At 40.6% G+C, this 19,906-nt stretch overlaps 1 protein-coding gene across 2 annotated transcripts; it reads right to left on the bottom strand.

The window, feature by feature from the left end:
* Positions 1–234: 234 nt before the first annotated feature.
* Positions 235–18,406, bottom strand: WDR55 (WD repeat domain 55). 2 transcript variants are annotated; one of them, XM_075859933.1, is made up of 9 exons: positions 18,246–18,406; positions 16,142–16,192; positions 13,685–13,842; positions 8,859–8,959; positions 6,834–6,921; positions 5,486–5,665; positions 5,234–5,333; positions 2,330–2,499; positions 235–1,051 (listed from the first exon to the last, which is right to left on the bottom strand). In XM_075859933.1, exons 1-9 carry the CDS (start codon positions 18,261–18,263, stop codon positions 712–714), a joined length of 1,206 nt encoding a protein of 401 aa, XP_075716048.1. In that variant the 5' UTR covers positions 18,264–18,406; the 3' UTR covers positions 235–711. The 2 variants fall into 2 exon arrangements, with proteins under 2 accessions (XP_075716048.1, XP_075716049.1); XM_075859934.1 differs by lacking the exon at positions 18,246–18,406 and adding an exon at positions 18,143–18,229.
* Between the last annotated feature and the right edge of the window lie 1,500 nt (positions 18,407–19,906).

Raw genomic sequence — 19,906 nt, 5'->3', positions numbered from 1 at the left:
AATAGACCCGGTCATTGTTGATTAGCTTTCGCTCCTTTCTTTAATAATATTGACCGTAAGCAGTCTATTCTATGAAGCAGATACCTGTCCAAACACTCTACGCCAGGGAGAAGAGGAGCAGAGACCTGGTGTTTTACGAAGAGAGTATACGTTTTGATTTTTTGCATGTGCTATAACAAACTCCAGTATTACAACTTTAATATTGAAATATATAATGCCCCTGCTACTATTCCGTTCATGTTTCAATACTATAAAATCTTTAATAAAATAAATTTTTCAAAACAATGCACATTTTTTTAGGTATGTACAAGTTCTATTTACTGTATATAACAAGGTACAGCCGGACTATTGCCACCATCAAACACCTACCGGAATTGGTGGCTAGAACAGAACCATAATAACAGCATGTAGAGAGATCAGATCAATACAAGATAGAGTTTGCGGTAGTAGCGACATAAATGAACACTACTGGTGGCACTGCTGCTATGCCACTCTCTGGGCTGTGTAAAAAACAGATATGGAGGGTTGATTGTTCTGCATTGACAAATTTTAAAAATGGTAATAACAGAAAATATATTTTTTTCTGTTGCATTAATAAAAATTGGTAACATTACTGATCCCCGGTAGATGGATAGTCTGCAGCCTAAAAAATGGAGGACACTATAATTCCCAGTAAGTCCAGTGAATCTTTAGTTAGGACTATCATGGAGTTTAATCACTGTCTGAATCATCGCTGTCACTCTCCTCTTCATCATCTTCCTCCTCTTTTTCCTTATTTTCTACTTTGTCTTCTTTCAAGTCAGCAAAAAAGTCATCAGCTCCTCCAAATGCTTTCTTGCTCAAGGCCGCAAGCTGCCGGTTCTTCTTACGCTTCCTGTAAACATCCACAATAATGGAGCCAATGTTTGACACATCCCAAAACTTTACTTTCTGGTCATGGGCACAGCTGGCTAAAAATGTGCCCTCTCTGGATTTTGCTAGTTGCTCTATGGGCTCTCCTGGATGTTGGCCCACGGTACCTATAACTCTATTCGGTAAAATGTTAATTGCCCTAGAAACAAAAGAGTGATTATTAATGATGTCATTTTATTTAGTACATCAGACCAAACCAAAATCATATTAATGAACCTATTGTATACAGCAAATACATGAAGTTTGACACATTTATAACACATTAGCCTGATATTATACATGACATATCCCATCTACTTTTTCTATCATCGGTTTGTCTCATAGATGGAAGCATGGTTTGGTTTCCACTCCATATAAACGCCATCTTCTGAGGCATCCTGTGATCATATATATCGCCTTTATATGAAACAAAATGACCAAGACTAAGCTTTATCCTATAAAGAGCTGTACTGGACTACACATTTAGGCTAGGTTCACACCACAATTAGCCATTCAGTTTGGCTGGACCGTTTGAAATGGCCCATCAAACATATGCCCCAGATGTACCCAACTATATGCATAAACCGCTGCATACGCTTGCCATTGGGTCCAATTTAAAAAAAAAAAAAAAATGTATACTATGTGGTATTTTTTTTTATTGAAAAGCAGTCAACTTCATTTTTCAATACAGTGGAGGCACAGATATACAGACAAATACCAGCCCAACATATGCCAAAAGGTTACTCTTGGCATATGTTTGGCGAAATATAAATTTTGGGCACTTTAGACATATACGTCAAAAGAATTTCCTAGCGTATATTGAACATTGACCTTAAACGCGTATGACCTCACAACACAAATATCATGTTATAATCAAAGATGTGAGATTAATGCAAGACTAATAAAGCTACCAATCCAATATATCCCAGAATAGCCGATTTTAGAACTTGACGGACAAGCATATATACCGTAGTGTACAAAAACCATTTAGCTGTAGGCGGAAAGTTATTATTTTATAGGACAGTTTTAGTCTAGAACAATGAAGTACACAACACCTATGGCTGAAGATCAAGAAATATTACGTCTGATGGATAAACAAAGCACTACTTATTGCATTCAATCCTGAGAGTGCTGCCTCCAGTTTGTGCTATTTTGTCCTATCGGGTAGTTTAGGATTGAATCCTGCATGTGCGTACACTTAGAGCTTCATAGCTCTCGATCATGGTGCTGCCGTGTTGCCATTAGCAAGGGCAGACATATGGAACTCTCAATTAATTCAATGTGCCTAACCCACTACCCAAGTGTGAATCAAAAGTTGCATACTTGTGCGTGTCACACTGTACTGGTTCAATGTCAGGGATAAAAGCCATTGCCTACCTCTGTTTTAGTATTTTCGGTAACAGCTAAATATGAAAACATAAAAATATTGTCCACTCACCGAATGACGCCATCCATGGACCCTGTGCACACAATGTTATCACTAATCGGGATCATACAGTCAATGGACTCCGCTTTTACAGCAAAACGATCACTTGTTGCTCCAAATCCACTCCAGTTGAACAGATAGATTGTCCCCTCACTTGAACCACAAACCACTTTTTTGCCTCTCTAAAGAGAAAAAAAAAGAGAGATGCATTAACCGTAAATAAATAATTGTTCCGTTTTTTTTCTTTAAGTGAAATCTGTAATCCCCAACGCCACCACACGATGCATGCATATTAGAAGATCATACAATATACACAAGTTATAAACACTTGCTGAAATCTCTGTCCCCAGTGAGGCTCATCCTAATAGCCCTATCTCACATATAGTAGGAAGTTATAGGAAGTCCATGAGAAGGAAGTCATAGGAAGTCAATGAGTAGGAAGTCATAGGAAGTCAATTAACCTATGAGTATGTATATTGTGCATGCACCAAATGTTCTCATGTAAAAAGACTGTTGCAGAAGTTGTGTTTGACTTGCCCTGTATGATTAAATAAAAAAATAAAAAAAATAAAACTCTGATGAGAAAACAATAACATGGAGAAATTTGAAAAATTAAACTTTATGTTTATACTACAAGAAAATGTTTCACCCAAATGTAGGATTAGAACCCTTTAATATAAAGGTCTACCATATAGTATTATACAGTGTAGTATGATTATTGTTTCATACAGTGTAATACTATTACATCTGTCACATTACTTAAGAAAACCCTGAGTTATTCTACAACGCTTGAAGAGTAATAATTTATTCATTTATTTAATGAAGCAAATAAAAAATAACACATTACTAGATCAACGTGCAAATAGTGTCCGACAGTGCGAATGCAGTAGCTACAAAGGCATGTAATGTTCATAGATAACAATACAGTAGGTATATGCTCATTCATCAGCTCATCCCATCTTTTATGTGACTCACAAAAACGATGGCTATTCGGTAGCACATCTCTCTGTGTGAACGGGATGTATTGCAGACATGATGCAAATGCATGGGGACGAACAATTGTAGGAAGGATCGTTCGTCCCCATTACAGAGGATTGATCCTTTTGAATGGAGCTAACGAGCGCCGATTAACAGGCTGTACCGTCGATCAGCGATCTTTTTCACAGTCGTATCAGGCCTTCTAAAAGGACCTTAAGAATACAAGAAACAGAGGGACGATCGCAGCATAAAAAAAAAAAAAAGCGTAATCCAATTTTTTTAAAAAATACAAAAAACAAAACAAAAACACTTTTGCAGCTGCAACCAGAGGTTGTAGTGTGGTGGTCACTTAACAACTAGGATGAAGCAGCTAAGCTAGAGGAAACACAGTGTTGTAGTGTGGCAGAGAAGTATTGTGTCAATCATCCCAAATCTTATGGAATTTTGCTGTACAGTTTCTGTTTTTATAAACAATGTCTTTAAATTGAATGACCAGGTTAACCCCGTTGTTTGAACATATGATATTTGGAGGTCTTGGATCTATACGGATGGCGATGGCTTTCCCGGCCAAAAGTAAAACTTGCATTGACGAGGAGTCCCGGTGTCGATGTCCATTAATCCTATTAACCAAGAGCTGGGGATAGTGATAGCAGAATATTTAGTATGTTGAAAAGTAGGTCAATAGTCAAAAATATAGGGGTAGGACCAGATCATGTGCATTAAATCAGCCTCTTCCCCATAACACATAGGACAGGTAGAGGATGGGATTCTGCCCATGCAATGTAATCTTAAGTAACATTGATGGAAGATATAAAGTTGTAACAATTTATTATTAACTGCCGGGGATACATAGAAGTGAGATTCTATTGCCTCTTGCACTGTTCGCTCCTCTGTTAAGGATCGCAAGAGTAGAGTGCTTTATATTTTCATCTACCAGAAAGGTGTATAGGGACGAAATGAGGCCCCTGTGGCCCTGTGACCGCAACACTCCAATCAGTGGATAATTGGAGAAAGTCAGAACTGCTTGGGGAAGTTTTTGAATAGGCAGAGTATGACAGATTAGTATGGCATTACCAGTCAGAATAGGCCATAATCATGTCAAATGGGAAGAATATAGCTAATTGGGATTCGGAGGGTGAAGGTATAGTGGGAAGTAGGAACCAAGGGATGATGATGTTTCAGTAAAATACTTCTCAGGGAATATTCCAGTAAATACAGATATTTCAGGAGTACATTAATTTTTATTAAGTTTATTCTTACTGCTGTAGAGACTTCTAGATTTCGAATTGGTCCTTGAAAAATGTAATACGGGGGTGCTTTTTTAGCATAAGTATTGTGAGTATGACCCTTGGTAATAGTAATATTGAGATATTTAAATTTAGAGGTAAGGTTTAACTCAAAAATTGATGGGGGGGGGGGTGTACCAGATTAGAGGAGAGGGGCATCACTGAAGATTTTAAAAAATGTATCCGAAGGCCTCTTTGCTGGCCAAAAAACTCAATGTTAGTTATGGCAGGTATTAACTGGGTTGGACAGAAAGAAAAAATAAGGTTGTCGATGTAAAGGCAAAGTGTTACCATTTTTAATCCTAATACGTCCTAAACCTCTTATATACCTTTATAAGGGTCGGTCCTCAATTTTTCGGTTACAGAGCTCCAAAACCCCTGAATCCGTTCAAGCAGCTATAGAGATAAATGATAAAATTCTGTCCGCTTAAAAACTCCACTAGAGGAAGCCTATGAACTTACTGGAGATAGATCTATCATCAAGTTCAATGGGAGCTCTACAAATCCATTTGCAGCAAGCTCTCTCTTGTGGCTCTATGGCTGTGAGAAGGGAAGCAGGAGCTCGAACAGCTACAACCCCTATAGAGATACTGTATATTATGAAACTCATCAGCACAGAATTTTGGAATTGAGATATCATTGGACAACCAACCTTCATTATTGCAACGGATGTCAAATCTCCATTTTGGTATTCTGAAAGCAACTCAAACCTCCGTCTCTTTATGTTGAACACTCCCATTGTTCCATCTCCACTATGAGAAAAATATCAATAGGATTTGAATTATTGAGAAAAAAAAACAACTAAAATGTGGTGTTGAGTGGCTGTATAGTGCCAAAGTCACCAAATGTACTCATAATGCCCAACCCTAATCCCAGTGCACGCAGGCAGAATACAGGTAGGTACCTTGCTGTAAGGAGCATCTTTTTGTTTTGGTCAATGACCATGTCGCTTATGTATTCTTCGTGATTCTTCATCTCCATGAAAGCAGTACCTCTTCGGAGGTCCCACACTTTTAACATCCCGCTGTCATCACCAGTCGCAAAGAGGTTCTCATCTATCAGGAGCAGTCTGTTTAGTGCAGAGCTGAGTATGAGACACAACATACAGAAAACAGTCAATTTTACAAACATTTTTTTATTGTTTTGCTCTTATTTGCCTAATTATTTTTAACAGACACCAGATATTTGTCGAAGAACAAGATGAAGATGCTGACCAAAAAGGCACAACTCGAGAAACAATGGAAGGTGTTAAGGACAAACACTATTTTTATCAGAAAATTGTCATAATTGCATTGATAAATCTAAAAAAAAAGCCCCACTGTTGGATTACTATAGCACAGAGATCACTCAAGTTAAAGATCCCATCCCCCTGCAGTTATCTCCATCACTGTTCCCTGTCATTGCTACTTGCATCGCCAGCTGTGTTCTGTGTTACTACTACTTTTACCGCCCTCCCTGTGGTCACCCGTTTCACAACATTCCATCCACATACAGCCATCAGGGTTACAACTACTACCCCCACCCCCCTATTTTTACTGGTGTCACTAGAACTATTCCTCCCAGGTTCTAAAACAAAATGAGCTTGTTTTACCTTTCTACTTTGCTGAAATATAGTGGTCATTGTGAAAATTGCACGAACTGTAATCATTTTTCCATTAAATAAAAAGCCCTGAAACACTACAGGTCTACTGTGTACTAAAGTTTGGAGTTATGCCAGTCATTGGATAAACATACCTAGAACAGCCATAACACATAGGTCAGGTGTTTCTACATAAAATGGTTGTCCAGGATCACCAAAAAAACAGCCAAGTGGGGAAGGCGGGGGATGGCATCAATTAATAAAAGAAGCAGAACTTACCTGTTAAATCCCCCGTCGCTTCAGCGCTGCCGACTCTGGTGACTGTTCATTGAGCTGCAGCGATGACCTCAAGTCGACGCACGTGACTACTGCACCCAATCACTGGCCTCAGCAGTGGCTACAGAGGTCACGAGGGTCGACGTGATGTCATCGCTGCAAAACAGTAAACCGACGGCGGGGAGAACGACGCTGGAGTGATGGGGATTGAACAGGTAAGTAATGCTTCTTTTATTATTTGATGGCATTTCCCCCCTTTGGCCTGTTCTTCAGTGATCTCGAACAACCACTTTTAAAGTACCATTATAAGATCACACAAACAGTTACATGCAGCCAAATCTTGTATGTTGGAAGTTTGTTTTTATCCTCTTGTGAAATTGCTTTTCAATATCCTTACTCATGGGCTTTGGTGATACGCTTCACTAGTTTTCCCTCCTCCACATTAAGGATATGAATAGACTTGTCTTTGGAAACTGTGAAAAGCTCTAAAAAAAACAAAAAGCAAAATATTACATAAAATTTCCCTGGATAAACAAAATGAAAAAATAAAGAATAAGCTTAACAAATCTGTTTGCTCACAATTTAATGCGTGGATGTGAGAGAAGGAAACAAAGGATTTGTAGCACTTGTTTGAAGTCACTGATAAAAAGTCTTATTTCTTGGTTAGCAGTCTGTGTAGGAGAGAGTGGGGTTGTCTGTTAGGGTATGTGTACATGTAGTGACCAAAAACTTCTGAAAATACGGAGCTGTTTTCAAGGGAAAACAGCCCCTGATTTTCAGACGTTTTTTGAGCAACTCGCGTTTTTCGCTGCGTTTTTCACGTCCGTTTTTGGAGCTGTTTTCATTGGAGTCTATGAGAAAACGGCTCCAAAAACGTCCAAAGAAGTGTCCTGCACTTCTTTTGACGAGGCTGTATTTTTACGCGTCGTCGTTTGACATGTCGTCTTCACAGTACGTCGGCAAACCCATTCTAATGAATGGGCAGATGTTTGCCAACGTATTGTAGCCCTATTTTCAGACGTAAAACGAGGCATAATACGCCTCGTTTCCGTCTGAAAATAGGTCGTGTGAACCCAGCCTTAAAGTCATCAAGTTTCCCCAGGGGTGTGATACATTCATTTTAATCTATGTCATCACCCCTATTATTAATTTGTAGAATTTGTCACAATTAGGATTTTCGTTTTTTTTCTACTATAGGGGTGAGAAGATGAGCGGTTTCTTATCTAATCACCCAATGCATATAAGGGCGTGTTCACCTCGATGTCTTTCCGTTGAGGGGTTCCGTTGGAGCTTTCAGTCGGGGGAACCCCTCAACGGAAAGGCAAACGGAAACCATAGCTTCCGTTTGCATCACCATGAGATCAATGGTGATAGCTTTCCGTTGAGGGGTTCCCCCAACGGAAAGCTCTGACGGAACCCCTCAATGGGAAGACAACGCTAAGGTGAACACACCCTAATAAGGACCTTTGTCAATTCCGTGACTCAAATGTTTACTGGATCGATGAGATTTTTGGTCTCTTCAATTTTGATGATTTTGTACTTATAGACTCTGGCATAATTAGCATTTATGAACTCTATACTTATTATTTAAAAGGGGTTTTGCGTCTCAGGCTCTGTTTGGTTCAGACTAATAGTCACCAACATTAACTTTTATGCATTTTTACAAAACTTTACATTTTGACACAAAATTTCATGAAGGTGCCAATGAGCTTAAAGTGCTAGGTGACATTTTTACAATGTGACAGGTGTCTACTTTCAGAAAATATATGGTGTATAATAGGATTAAGTTAAGGCTGAATTTACACACAGTGTTTACTAGCGTTTTGTGTGCTATAGTAGATCATCTGTGGATTCGAAGACAGGCTAGCCTTCGCTGCCCACAGGCATTAATGAGCCTTGGACACCCATGACCTGGTCGCCGGCTCACGGATTTTCCTTTCTTGGACCACTTGCATACTGGGAACACCCCACAAGACCGGCCCTTTTGGAGATGCTCTGACCCAGTTGTCTAGCCTTACGCTTGCCCATTTTCCTTGTTTCCAACACATCAACTTCAAGTACTGACGGTTCACTTGCTGCCCAATATATCTCACCCCTTGGCAGGTGCCATTGTAAGAGATTATCAACGTTACTCACTTCACTAATCAGTAGTTTAAATGTTATGGCTGATTGGTGTAAAGTTAAATGCACTCTAGTAAATGATATTGTAAGAGATGTAATCTCCTCTACATAAGACCAAGGCCTTATATGCCACGTGCATAAGGCAAAGTTGTACAGAACTGTAATAGGGCACACATAAGACTTTTATAGGGCCCTACTTTACTGCCGTATAACTCTGCTTATGGATGATTTTTCTGTCAAGCCTAAACAAAACCCTAGAAAAATGAAAAAAATAAATAAATAATGTGTCCCAGTTTCTTACGTTGGCCATCACTAGAAAATGAGGCATCTCGACATGACTTCAAGTGATGTCCAGAAGACCAGAGTTCTTTGTTCCCATCTTCTATGCAGGAATATGAATACCTTAAAAGAACAAACAGTTTAGAACATTTCTGGTACTCTGGAAAGTCAGGTTTACCTTATCTGGTCAGTTCTGTATCTAGATAACGATTATTAAATCTACAGCTAGGTACAAATCTACAGCTAGGTACAAACTTGCATAAGATGACCTTCGTTGTATTATTTATACTTGTTTGACTCGTTTTATGCACAAAAATTAAAACTTAGCGATGCGGAGTGCTTTTTTTGTTCTGTCTCCGTGCTGTGTTATGCTTCTAACCTGTGGGGCTATAGTTTTCTCACCGGGTCTATCAGATTTTACAGAAATGATTACCTGCTTCTTCCCCCTCTCTAATTTACAGTTCAGTTTAACATTAAACTCAAGGCTGGATTCACACAACGTATGTGTTGCAGATTTTGATGCTGAATTTTGAGCCAAAGCCAGAAGTGGATCCAGAGGAAGAAGAAGTATGTTTTTCCTTTAGGCTATGTTCACACGGGGTATTTTGGGGGAGGAATATCTGCCTCAAAATTCCGTTTGGAACTTTGAGGCAGATTTTCCTCTCCCTGCACACTGATTTTCGCGCCGTTTTTCGCCCGCGGCCATTGAGCGCCGCGGGCATAAAACAGCGCGAAATACGCTTTCTCTGCCTCCCATTAAAGTCAATGGGAGGTCAGAGGCGGAAGCGCCCGAAGATAGGGCATGTCGCTTCTTTTTCCCGCGAGGCAGTTTTACTGCTCGCGGGAAAAAGACGCCGACGCCTCCCATTGAAATCAATGGGAGGTCGTTCTCGTGCCATTTTTGCCGAGTTTTGCGACCCGGTTTCCGCGTCAAAAAACTCGACAAAATACCCCGTGTGAACATAGCCTTATATTTCCCATTCCTTTTAAAACCACTTCTGGTTTTGGATCAAAACTCTACCGCAAAATCTGCAACAAATACGTGATGTGTGAATCTGGCCACATGCACACGATGCGTATTACTTGTGTATTTTCCTGCAGCGTAATACAGTACCATCATAGTAAATGAGATTTCAAGCAATCTCATCTACATGTTACAGAATTTTTCTGCACGTTAATCGACCTGCGGTACGGACTTAGTATGTCAATTTATCTTGCATTTCCGTCTCAATTGTATTTGTCATGTTTATAAAAAGACGCACCAAAATCTGTACCTGTTCCCGCATCAAAATGTAAAAAACCCGCACCTAAAAATAATATATTAGGTGTGAATTTTACCGGTGGAATTACCTGCGTTTATCTGTGGTTTTGATGCAGATTTTCCACATGAAATTCTGCAACATGTTCATGTAGCCTAAATGGTCTTTACCAACCGGAAAAGCCACACCACCCCAGAAATCAGCTAATTGCTGTGGGTTCGACTGCTGAAACCACTGGCGTTCAACTGGGAAGCTGAAAGGAATTGCTAAACTTGTAAAACATGGCAGCATTTAGTGCAACAGAGTATGAGCTGCTCTTTGTAGCGGATCTCTACTTGGCGAAGTTCAGACACAGCATTAAACATACCTTGTGTAACTAGTCTTAAAATCTGCATGTGTTATTGCAATGGCTGAAATCCACACCAAAAATCTGGAACAGTTCGGGCATGCTCCGGACTTGAAAACCTACAGCAGGTCTAGAAACTGCTGCAGATTTTTTGGGGCTTTTTGGGAATGGGCTTTAACCCGGTTACTGTCAAGGACATATAGAATACGCTATGACTTTAAACACTTGTGGTGACTAGAATATAAGGGCCAGACCTATTGGATAGAATCTCAGGTTCTGCTTGACATTACTTTTTATGAATGTTTTACATAACATGATGAAAATATGAGCATAAAGTGTTGCGCGGCATTTTTACAATGTGCTTGATATCTACTGGCCGCAAATACATACATACACATATATATATATATAAAAAAATATATATATATTTTTTACTTGTACATGTCAAAAGTGAGAAAATTGTCCTAACAGCGAAAGTATTAGATGCCCTAATAGGTCATATGCATAAGGGTACACCTTTGAAAAAAATTTTTTAAATAAATTAATGTTTTATGTGTTTTTAAACAGCTTTTAAATTGACTTTTATTTTAGATTGGGTCCTGCATGTCTCTGACCCACACGATCCACCTAACAACGTTCATATCTGAGCTTTAGCAGAATGACACAGAACATAAAAGCTGTATCGTGAAAAGTAAAAAAAAATAATGAAAGTCCATTTAAAAGTGGTCTAAGGACATAAAACATTGATGAGAATATAAAATCCTAAACATTTTTTTTTTAAAAGGTGTACATAACCTTTAAGACATTAGATTTATTTTACAACAATACCATAGCGTTTTAATACAGTGTACTTAGGCCCGGTTCACACATTCAGGATTTGAGAAGCATTTAAGCGCAGATTCCGTGCATAACTCCACATCAAATTCCGCATCCAATGTACGTGAACAGGGTCTTTGTGACCCCATTTACATGCTTGGGGAAAAAAAATCTGTGCGAAATAATGAACACGCTACAGCTTTTAAATTCCGCAGCATGTTCATTATGGTTGCGGATTCCGCACGGAAAAGCCACGGATTTTCTCCATCGAATTACAATGGGTCTAATCTGTGTGTGGATCTGCTGGCGTATTTGTAGCATGAATCCGAGTTCTACTATCGGATTTCCACTGCGGATTTTCCGATTTAAAAGAAACACATCGGATTTGCTTAAAGAGTCTCTGTCACCACATTATAAGTGCCCTGTCTCCTACATAAGGAGATCGGCGCTATAATGTAGGCGACAGCAATGATTTTTATTTTAAAAAAACGATTTATTTTCACCACTTTATTAGCGATTTTAGATTTATGCTAATGAGTTTCTCAATGGACAACTGGGCGTATTTTTACTCTAGACCAAGTGGGCGTTGTGGAGAGAAGTGTATGACGCTGACCAATCAGTGACCAATCAGCGTCATGCACTTCTCTCCATTCATTTAGGCAGCGCATAGGGATCCTTTTAGATCCTTATGTGCTGTCTTATACTAACACAATACCGATACTGAAGTGTTTAGACAGTGAATAGACATTCTACGTGATGTCTATTCACAATCTGTGCACTTCGTTACTGTTTCTGTGGTAGTTACAGCAGAGCAAAGCGTAATCTCGCTGTAACCTGTCATTTACAGCGTAATCTCGCGGGATTACGCTTGCTCTGCTGTAACTACCACAGAAACATTAACGAAGTGCCGGGATTGTGAATAGACATCCCGTGGAATGTCTATTCACTGTCTAAACACTTCAGTATAGTTAATGTGTTAGTATAAGACAGCACATAAGGATCTAAAAGGATCCCTATGTGCTGAGGAAATGAATGGAGAGAAGTGTATGACGCTGATTGGTCACTGATTGGTCAGCGTCATACACTCCTCTGTACAACACCCATTTGGTCAATAGTAAAACACGCCCAGTTGTCCATTGAGAAACTCATTAGTGTAAAGCTAAAATCGCTAATAACGTGGTGAAAATAGATCTTTTTTTAAAATAAAAAGCATTACTGTCACCTACATTATAGCGCCGATCTCCTTATGTAGGAGACAGGGCACTTATAATGTGGTGACAGAGCCTCTTTAAGAGACATGTCAACAAACCCTTATGAAGATTCACACAGGCATTTTCTTCTTCATCTAGGTTTATTCTTACCGTGTATAACCCTACTTTAAGCTTCATTATTTTGGAAGGCTATATGCAATGAGTAATGTTTTTGTATATTGATCATTCATATAAATACAGTCAAATCCACCTATATGAAGTCCTGCCTAAATAAACGTTTAAAATGTCTTTATTAATTAGTATTTAAAATAGGGCACTCATGCCAATTTATACTGTGAATAGGCGTTTGGCAAAACAGAGACACAGTTCCCTGATCAGGTGTAAAAATAAGATGATTGGTACACCTTAGTGTCGATACAACACCCGACAGGAGTAGTGATACACACCACTCGTCCGTTTGCCGCAACGATACAAAGTAGCTCAGTCCAATATGAATGTTCCACAGGCACCGATGCTGGGTGCACCAATTGAAACATGAACAGCTACCATACAGCACATATTATGCTGCTGAATTCGTGTATTCTCAGGAGCGCAATGAGACACTAATGCCAGGCTGTATGGTAGCTGCTCAAACTAATATACGCAATTTACAAATACCCCTGAGGACGTTCCCCTCTGATTCAGAGGGTTTCAGAAACGCATTGGGAGATTGCTCAAAATTGCTAACTTGTGGCAAACAGACCACATTTATTTTTGCGAAGTTCTCTGTTCATGTTTCAATTGGTGCACCCAGCATCGGTGCCTGTGGAACATTCATATTGGACTGAGCTACTTTGTATCGTTGCGGCAAACGGACGAGTGGTGTGTATCACTACTCCTGTCGGGTGTTGTATCGACACTAAGGTGTACCAATCATCATCTTATTTTTACACCTGATCAGGGAACTGTGTCTCTGTTTTGCCAAACGCCTATTCACAGTATAAATTGGCATGAGTGCCCTATTTTAAATACTAATTAATAAAGACATTTTAAACGTTTATTTAGGCAGGACTTCATATATTTCAATATTAAACGTATACTAATTATCCTGTTACCATTGGAATTTACAAATCCACCTATGGAGGCTTTTATGAAATATAAAAGCAGTAATATGGGAGGGACTCATGAATTCTATAATGACTTCAGGTAATCCAGAATAAAATAAATGATGACTTACACGAACACATCTCCATCTAGATCTCCAGCAGCGAGGATGTCCCGGCTGGGGTGAAATGCAATGGTGTTCACAGCAGCCTCAAATGATATGTCCATTGGGGTGTCCCTCACCTGGGGTTCTGCTGGGCCTGGAGTATCATCAAGCTCATCGGACTCCTCCTGGACAAGTTAATGATTTATAGTTATTTGTTTACAGAAAACGGAGATCATGTAGCTTCAACTGAAAATGATCACTCTAGATCTATACATTAAAATGGTTTCCCTATGCTAGTCATTTATAGCATATGGATTTTATAAACCATAACTGTGTGACCAATAGAATCCACGGACCACTATTTTTATTGGAGAAGTAGCCAGTCTCGATTGTAATCTATGGGAGATAAAGAAAAGCAAAGACATTAATGGAGAGTCACTTTTATGACGGGAAAGCCGCACTGGAAAAAAAAAGTCAAAAAATGTGGGTTAGGCCTCAGGCACAAGCGTGTATTTGGGATCGGTATCACATGGAACCAGAATACAGTGTCACTGCATTTCAATGGGGTCATGCATACCAAACTATCAAAATGTGGTGCTCCATAGCATGTGGCATATTGTACGAAGTTCTCGTCTAGAAACATTGTATTTAGTACTTCTAGATGTAAACTCGATCCGTATAATGGAACCCCACACAGGACTGAGCAGCTGCAGTACAGTTACATAGATCCATTCAGCACACATTGGGGCAGATTTACTAATGAAAATGTTTCAGAATTCCGGCGCACGTGCCATATTTCTAGAGTGTTTTAGAATTTTTTTGTGAGACTCACACACAATAGGGAGGAGGGGGCTTATGATGCGCCAAATTACACCAAAATTTGGGCACAAATAAAGTGGTCTAATGTAAGCCAACCATTAGGTGGTATAAAGTAAGGGTATGTTCACATGGCCTATTTTCGGGCCGTAAACGCCGGAAAAATCACGTAGATGAATTCAGTGGGGAAAAAAAAATCAGCACATAAAAAAAGTCTTCGATACAGCATAAGAAAACGGAGGCTAGCCCAAATAATACGCACGGTTTTGAAATGCAAAATGTGAATGAGATTTGTCAGTTGAAAAAACTGCAGGGAAATACAAACTATAAACTCAGCCTTTCAGATCAAAGGCTAAGAAAAGAGGGTGCTGGCGACAGAGGCGGGGCTGTGACAACTTCTTAATCCTCCATATATAAAAAAAAAAGTAGTTGCCACCTTTAGAAATTAGAACTGAATGAGCAGTATGTGAACTTAAGGCCTTATTCACACGAACGTGCTATACGTCCCTGCTAGGCGCGTGATTTTCACACACGTCGCACGGACCTATGTTAATGAATGGGTCCGTTCAGACTGTCAGTGATTTTCACGTAGCGTATGTGCGCTGCGTAAAACTCACGAAATGTCCTATACCTGCCCGTGTTTCATGCAGCATGCACCCATTGAAGTCAATGGGTGCGTCCAAATCGCGCTCGGCACCCGGAAGCACTTCTGGGTGCCGCGCGTGATTCGCGCAACAGTAGTAAAAAGAATGAATGAAAACAGAAAAGCACCTTCTGCTTTTATGTTGGTAAACATAAAAACAGAGTGTCATAATGATGCCAGCTGCCACGCACCATATACAGATGCCACACGGAGCTTTTGCGCGCGCAAAACGGACACGTTCGTGTGAATAAGGCCTATGGGTATGTTCACACGCTGAGTCAAAAACGGCTGTAAATTACGGAGCTGTTTTCAGAAAAAAGAGCCTCTGATTTTCAGCCGTTTTTGAAGCTGGAAATGCAGCTTCTTTTAATTTGAAGCTTCTTTTGAGGCGTATTTTGAGGTGTTTTTCATAGTGTTCAATGGAAAATCAGCTCCAAAATACGCCTCAAGAAGTGACTTCTTTTTATGCTCCGGTTTTTAAAGCAGCCGCGTAAAAAGACACCCCGTATGAACTAAAAGCTGTTTTTCGCATTGATTTCAATGGGCAGATGTTTGTAGGGGTTGAGCTTCTATTTTTATAAGCGTAAACGCCCCGAAATACGCCTGAAAACACTGCGTGTGAACATACCCGAATATGTAAAAGGGGCTGTACAGGATTAGAAAAACATGGTTGCTCTTTTCCAGAAACAGCGACACACCTGTCCACAGGTTGTGTGTGGTAGTGCAGCTCAGCCCCATTTACTTCAGTGGAGTTAAGCTACAATATCAGAAACAATCCATGAACAGGCGTGATGCTGTCTCTGGAAGAAAGCAGCCATGTTTTTCAAATCGTGCTCAACCCCTTTTCCATGGCCACACACATTTTATGGTATATATCATAAAGTTCATGATTTAAATAAATGGGTGACAATGTAATGAATGTCTGCGCCAACTCCCAGCAGCGCTCCTTTTAGGTGTCATGGCGAGAATTCATGAAAGACTTGTTGTTATTCATTTACAGGAGTACTAGAGGAGGTCACTCTGACCTGCTGGCTTTCTTCATTGTTTGCCGCCAGGTCTTTACTGACTGGTACAGTCTACAAGAAAAGAAAAACGAAACATAAGATACATAAACCAAGTGACAACTGGGATTTACTTACAATACAACGTTATAAGAGGGGAAAAAGTTACTGGGGAGAATTTATCAACTTTTCGATGGCGGTTTTCTGCCGTAGAATAGTTGTAAACGACACTAAAGTCACAATTTGTGGGAAAATTACAACTTTTGTGCGGTTTCTCTGCTCAGGGTACTATTGTAAAAAGTAGGCCGAGCTTGGAGGAAGGGTCGTGGCCACTACGAGTCAACACATTTACTATAATTTAACTAGAAACCGGTGTTCAATTATAGCTAAACTCTACACCAACTATACTCTCTGGTGCACGCTGGGGCCAATAATGCGCCTAATTTATTATGAGGCGTGTGCCTCTTAGGGCCTGTTCACACCTGCGCTGTTGTTTCCGTTCTGTTCTGTCAGAGGAGCAGAACGAAAATATCGGAATTCTGTTGCATGACGAACACCATTGGTGCCTGACGGAACCCATTGACTTTATGGCTGCGCTACTATTTACAGTATTTTGGGACGGATCTATTTGACTCCAAGAAAAAAAAACAGCGCTGGAATCGGGGAGACAGTGCTTTTCAGTTCAGTAAATCAATTCAACTTATATGACCTAGTGACAGGTCCTCTTGAAAGGGGTTGTCCACGCACAGACAACTGATGACCTATCCACACGTCAGGTCATCAGTATATGATCGTTGGTGGTCCGACATCCAGACCCCGAATCGATCAGCTGCTCCGGATGTCCATGCCGGAAGCAGATGCTCCAGTCACGGAATAGCGGCCGAGGTGCAGTACTGTATGTGAACAGAGCCTTAAAGGGGTTGTCCACGCACAAACAACTGATGATCTACCCACGCCCACCGATCATATACTGATAGGTCATCAGTCATCCGCGTGTGGAGAACCCCTTTAAGGCTCTGTTCACATCTGGGTCGGAGGCTCTGTTAGGGGCCTCCGTTGCAGTTCTCGCTGAGATTACAGGAAACATTATCGCAGAATGTTGCACTATTGTTTCCGGTAAACCCACAGGCGCCCTGATGGTACCCATTAAAGTTCCTCTGGTCGTGTCCGTATTGGAACAGAACCGTTGCTTTCGGTATTTCGTTGTTCTGCTCCTCTGACAGAGCAGAACCGAATGACCAAATGCAGGTGTGAACCCAGCCTAAGGGTACGTGCACACGATTTCAGGAGAAAACAGCTGCCTCGTTTCAGACGTAATTGCTCCTCCTCGTATTTTGCGAGGCTTCTCCGACAGCCGTAAATCTTGAGCTGTTCTTCATTGAGTTCAATGAAGAACGGCTCAAATTACGTCTGAAAGAAGTGTCCTGCACTTCTTTTGACGAGGCTGTATTTTTACGCGTCGTCGTTTGACAGCTGTCAAAAGACGACGCGTAAATGACAGGTCGTCTGCACAGTACGTTGGCAAACCCATTCAAATGAATGGGCAGATGTTTGCCGACGTATTGTAGCCCTATTTTCAGACGTAAAACGAGGCATAATACGCCTCGTTTACGTCTGAAAATTGGTCGTGTGAACCCAGCCTAAGGGTTTAGTCACACATGGCAGGTTTGTTGCAGGAATTTCTGTGACTGTCCCATTCATCAGCTTGCAGAGCACCTGCCAAAACAACCCCATTCAGACGGATAAAAACAGATGTAAACTCGCAGAAATTTCTGTAACAAATAAGCGGTGTGTGAATTTACCCTAAGCAAATAGAAGGTAATAAATGGACAACCCCACCTCAAAAGAAAGTTAGAAAAATGAGTTGTGAATATGGCAAACTATCAATTAAAAAGAGGCTGATGGCAGGTCGCAATTATGCAAAGTAACGTGAAGCTGCGGAACTGCAGACATTTGCACGTCCACCTGCATATAATTGAGTTCCAGTATAGTGATTACACATCATGAGAGGGAACTGAGACATACGTTTTGCACAGATAAGCTGAATGCGTCGCCTCAAGTTACAGCGATCAATATACCAGCCCGGCGACCACGCTCTAGACTAGATCAAAGCCACTCTCGTGCTTACCTCCATGGGCGCCGCCATCTTTAAAAAGCACAAGGCAGGTCCTGGCAGCTGTGTAAAACAAAATGCCGTTCATTTGATGAATAGTAGCGGCTGATTCCTACGCACTACAAGGACCTTGATGACGACAGAGGTGTCAGTGTATCACGTGGCCGCGCATTGTTGCAGGCTCTAGGACCGGGAGTTTCAAGCACACAGTAAAGACTGAGAAAAGGGCTGCGTCTGCGTGAAGTACCACGTGATGTGTATGCATGCTGTGTATTGGAGGAGTGCGTGACAGATGTATGTGTTAGGGGGGACATCAACCACCACGTGTTACACCCGTAGTTGACAACTTTTTATTATAAATATAATTTGTACATGCTTCTGAAAATTATGTTTTTAATGTGCTATAAACAGGGTAAAGTGACTATGCATGTGATATAAACAGGCTTCCTACCTGACAACATTAGGTGCAACTCATTCTAAAGATACATACATTGGGGAGATGTCTCAAAATTCCATACATATCAACCAATCAGGTTCAAGTTCCCATTTTACAAAGGCCTTTTTGAAAATAAAAGAAGCAATCTAATTGGTTACTTCTTTTCCTTTGCACCAGTTTTGATAAATCTCTGCCACGGGAGCTTTGAGACATTACAGTGTAAGAGAATATGAAAAAGACAACACAATGTATGCATGGAATAAATAGTTCCAGCAATGTTGCCAGTGAGGAAAAAAATTTAATACAGTGTATAAAGGCCCTTTTACACGGGCCAATTATCGGGCAAACGATCGTTCATAGAACGCTCATTGCCAATAATTGCCCTGTGTGAACAGGGCAGCGATCAGCAGATGAACCAGCAAACACGCGTGATCATCTGATGATCGTATAGTTTTAAAAAAGTAAAATATATCGTTGTCGGCAGCACGTATCCCTGTGTAAACAGGGTGACGCGCTGTGTATATAATAATAATGTATGGGGACGAGCGATCGAAGTAACGAGCGCTCGTCACCATACTAGCTCCTTGTGACAGGAGCAAACGAGCGCCGATCAACGAGCTGTCTCGTTGATCGGCGCTCGTTTACACGGCCCAGGACGGCCCGTATAACAGGACCTTTGCACTCACACAATGTAGAAATTCAGCATAGATAATCAAGTCTGTAAAGGAAAGTCCAAAATCCCGATAAAACACAGGTGCTGAATGAGGAACCCTGGAAGGCTTCAAAAACAATACACAACTTCAAACTATATACTCAATGGCCATGATGACAGCGGCCTGGCTAGGATCTAAAAACATCACGAGCCCCGAGGCATGTGTTCTGCCCCCACCCTATATAAATATATATTGAAGACAGCATAGCTATAAAACAACTTTTAGAACCCGATAGGTTTTACATACACCACCTCATCAGTACACTGTCCCTCAATACTTTATAAGGAAACCTGTACCCATAGATACATCAGTCCTGCCCCCGAATTATGTGTCCCTTCATAAACCCTACAGTATATATAATAGCATATCTCTGAATAATACAGTCATGCACTTACACCAAGCACTTACCTCTGGACGACGCCTGTTTTAGGCAAAAAGCGTTTCTTTTGCATTGATCCTGCTGCTTGAGCATTGGGAATCCTCATGAATTACTCTGCGCTTATTTAGACCCTTCACTCTTTCCTTTG

This window comes from Rhinoderma darwinii, chromosome 3 (genome assembly GCF_050947455.1).
Source record: "Rhinoderma darwinii isolate aRhiDar2 chromosome 3, aRhiDar2.hap1, whole genome shotgun sequence".
In the NCBI taxonomy this organism is placed as follows: domain Eukaryota; kingdom Metazoa; phylum Chordata; class Amphibia; order Anura; family Rhinodermatidae; genus Rhinoderma; species Rhinoderma darwinii.
The sequence above is the reverse complement of the archived record's forward strand: the minus strand, read 5'-3'. Positions and strand labels throughout refer to the sequence as shown.

What these genes read in the sequence shown, in the direction of transcription:
- WDR55 (XM_075859933.1), bottom strand. An exon ending in ACAATGAAGAAAGCCAGCAG is followed by an intron (nt 13,843 to 16,141) that starts GTCAGAGTGACC and finishes TAACTTGTCCAG; the next exon opens with GAGGAGTCCGATGAGCTTGA. An exon ending in CATCCGTTGCAATAATGAAG is followed by an intron (nt 2,500 to 5,233) that starts GTTGGTTGTCCA and finishes TTTTCTCTTTAG; the next exon opens with AGAGGCAAAAAAGTGGTTTG.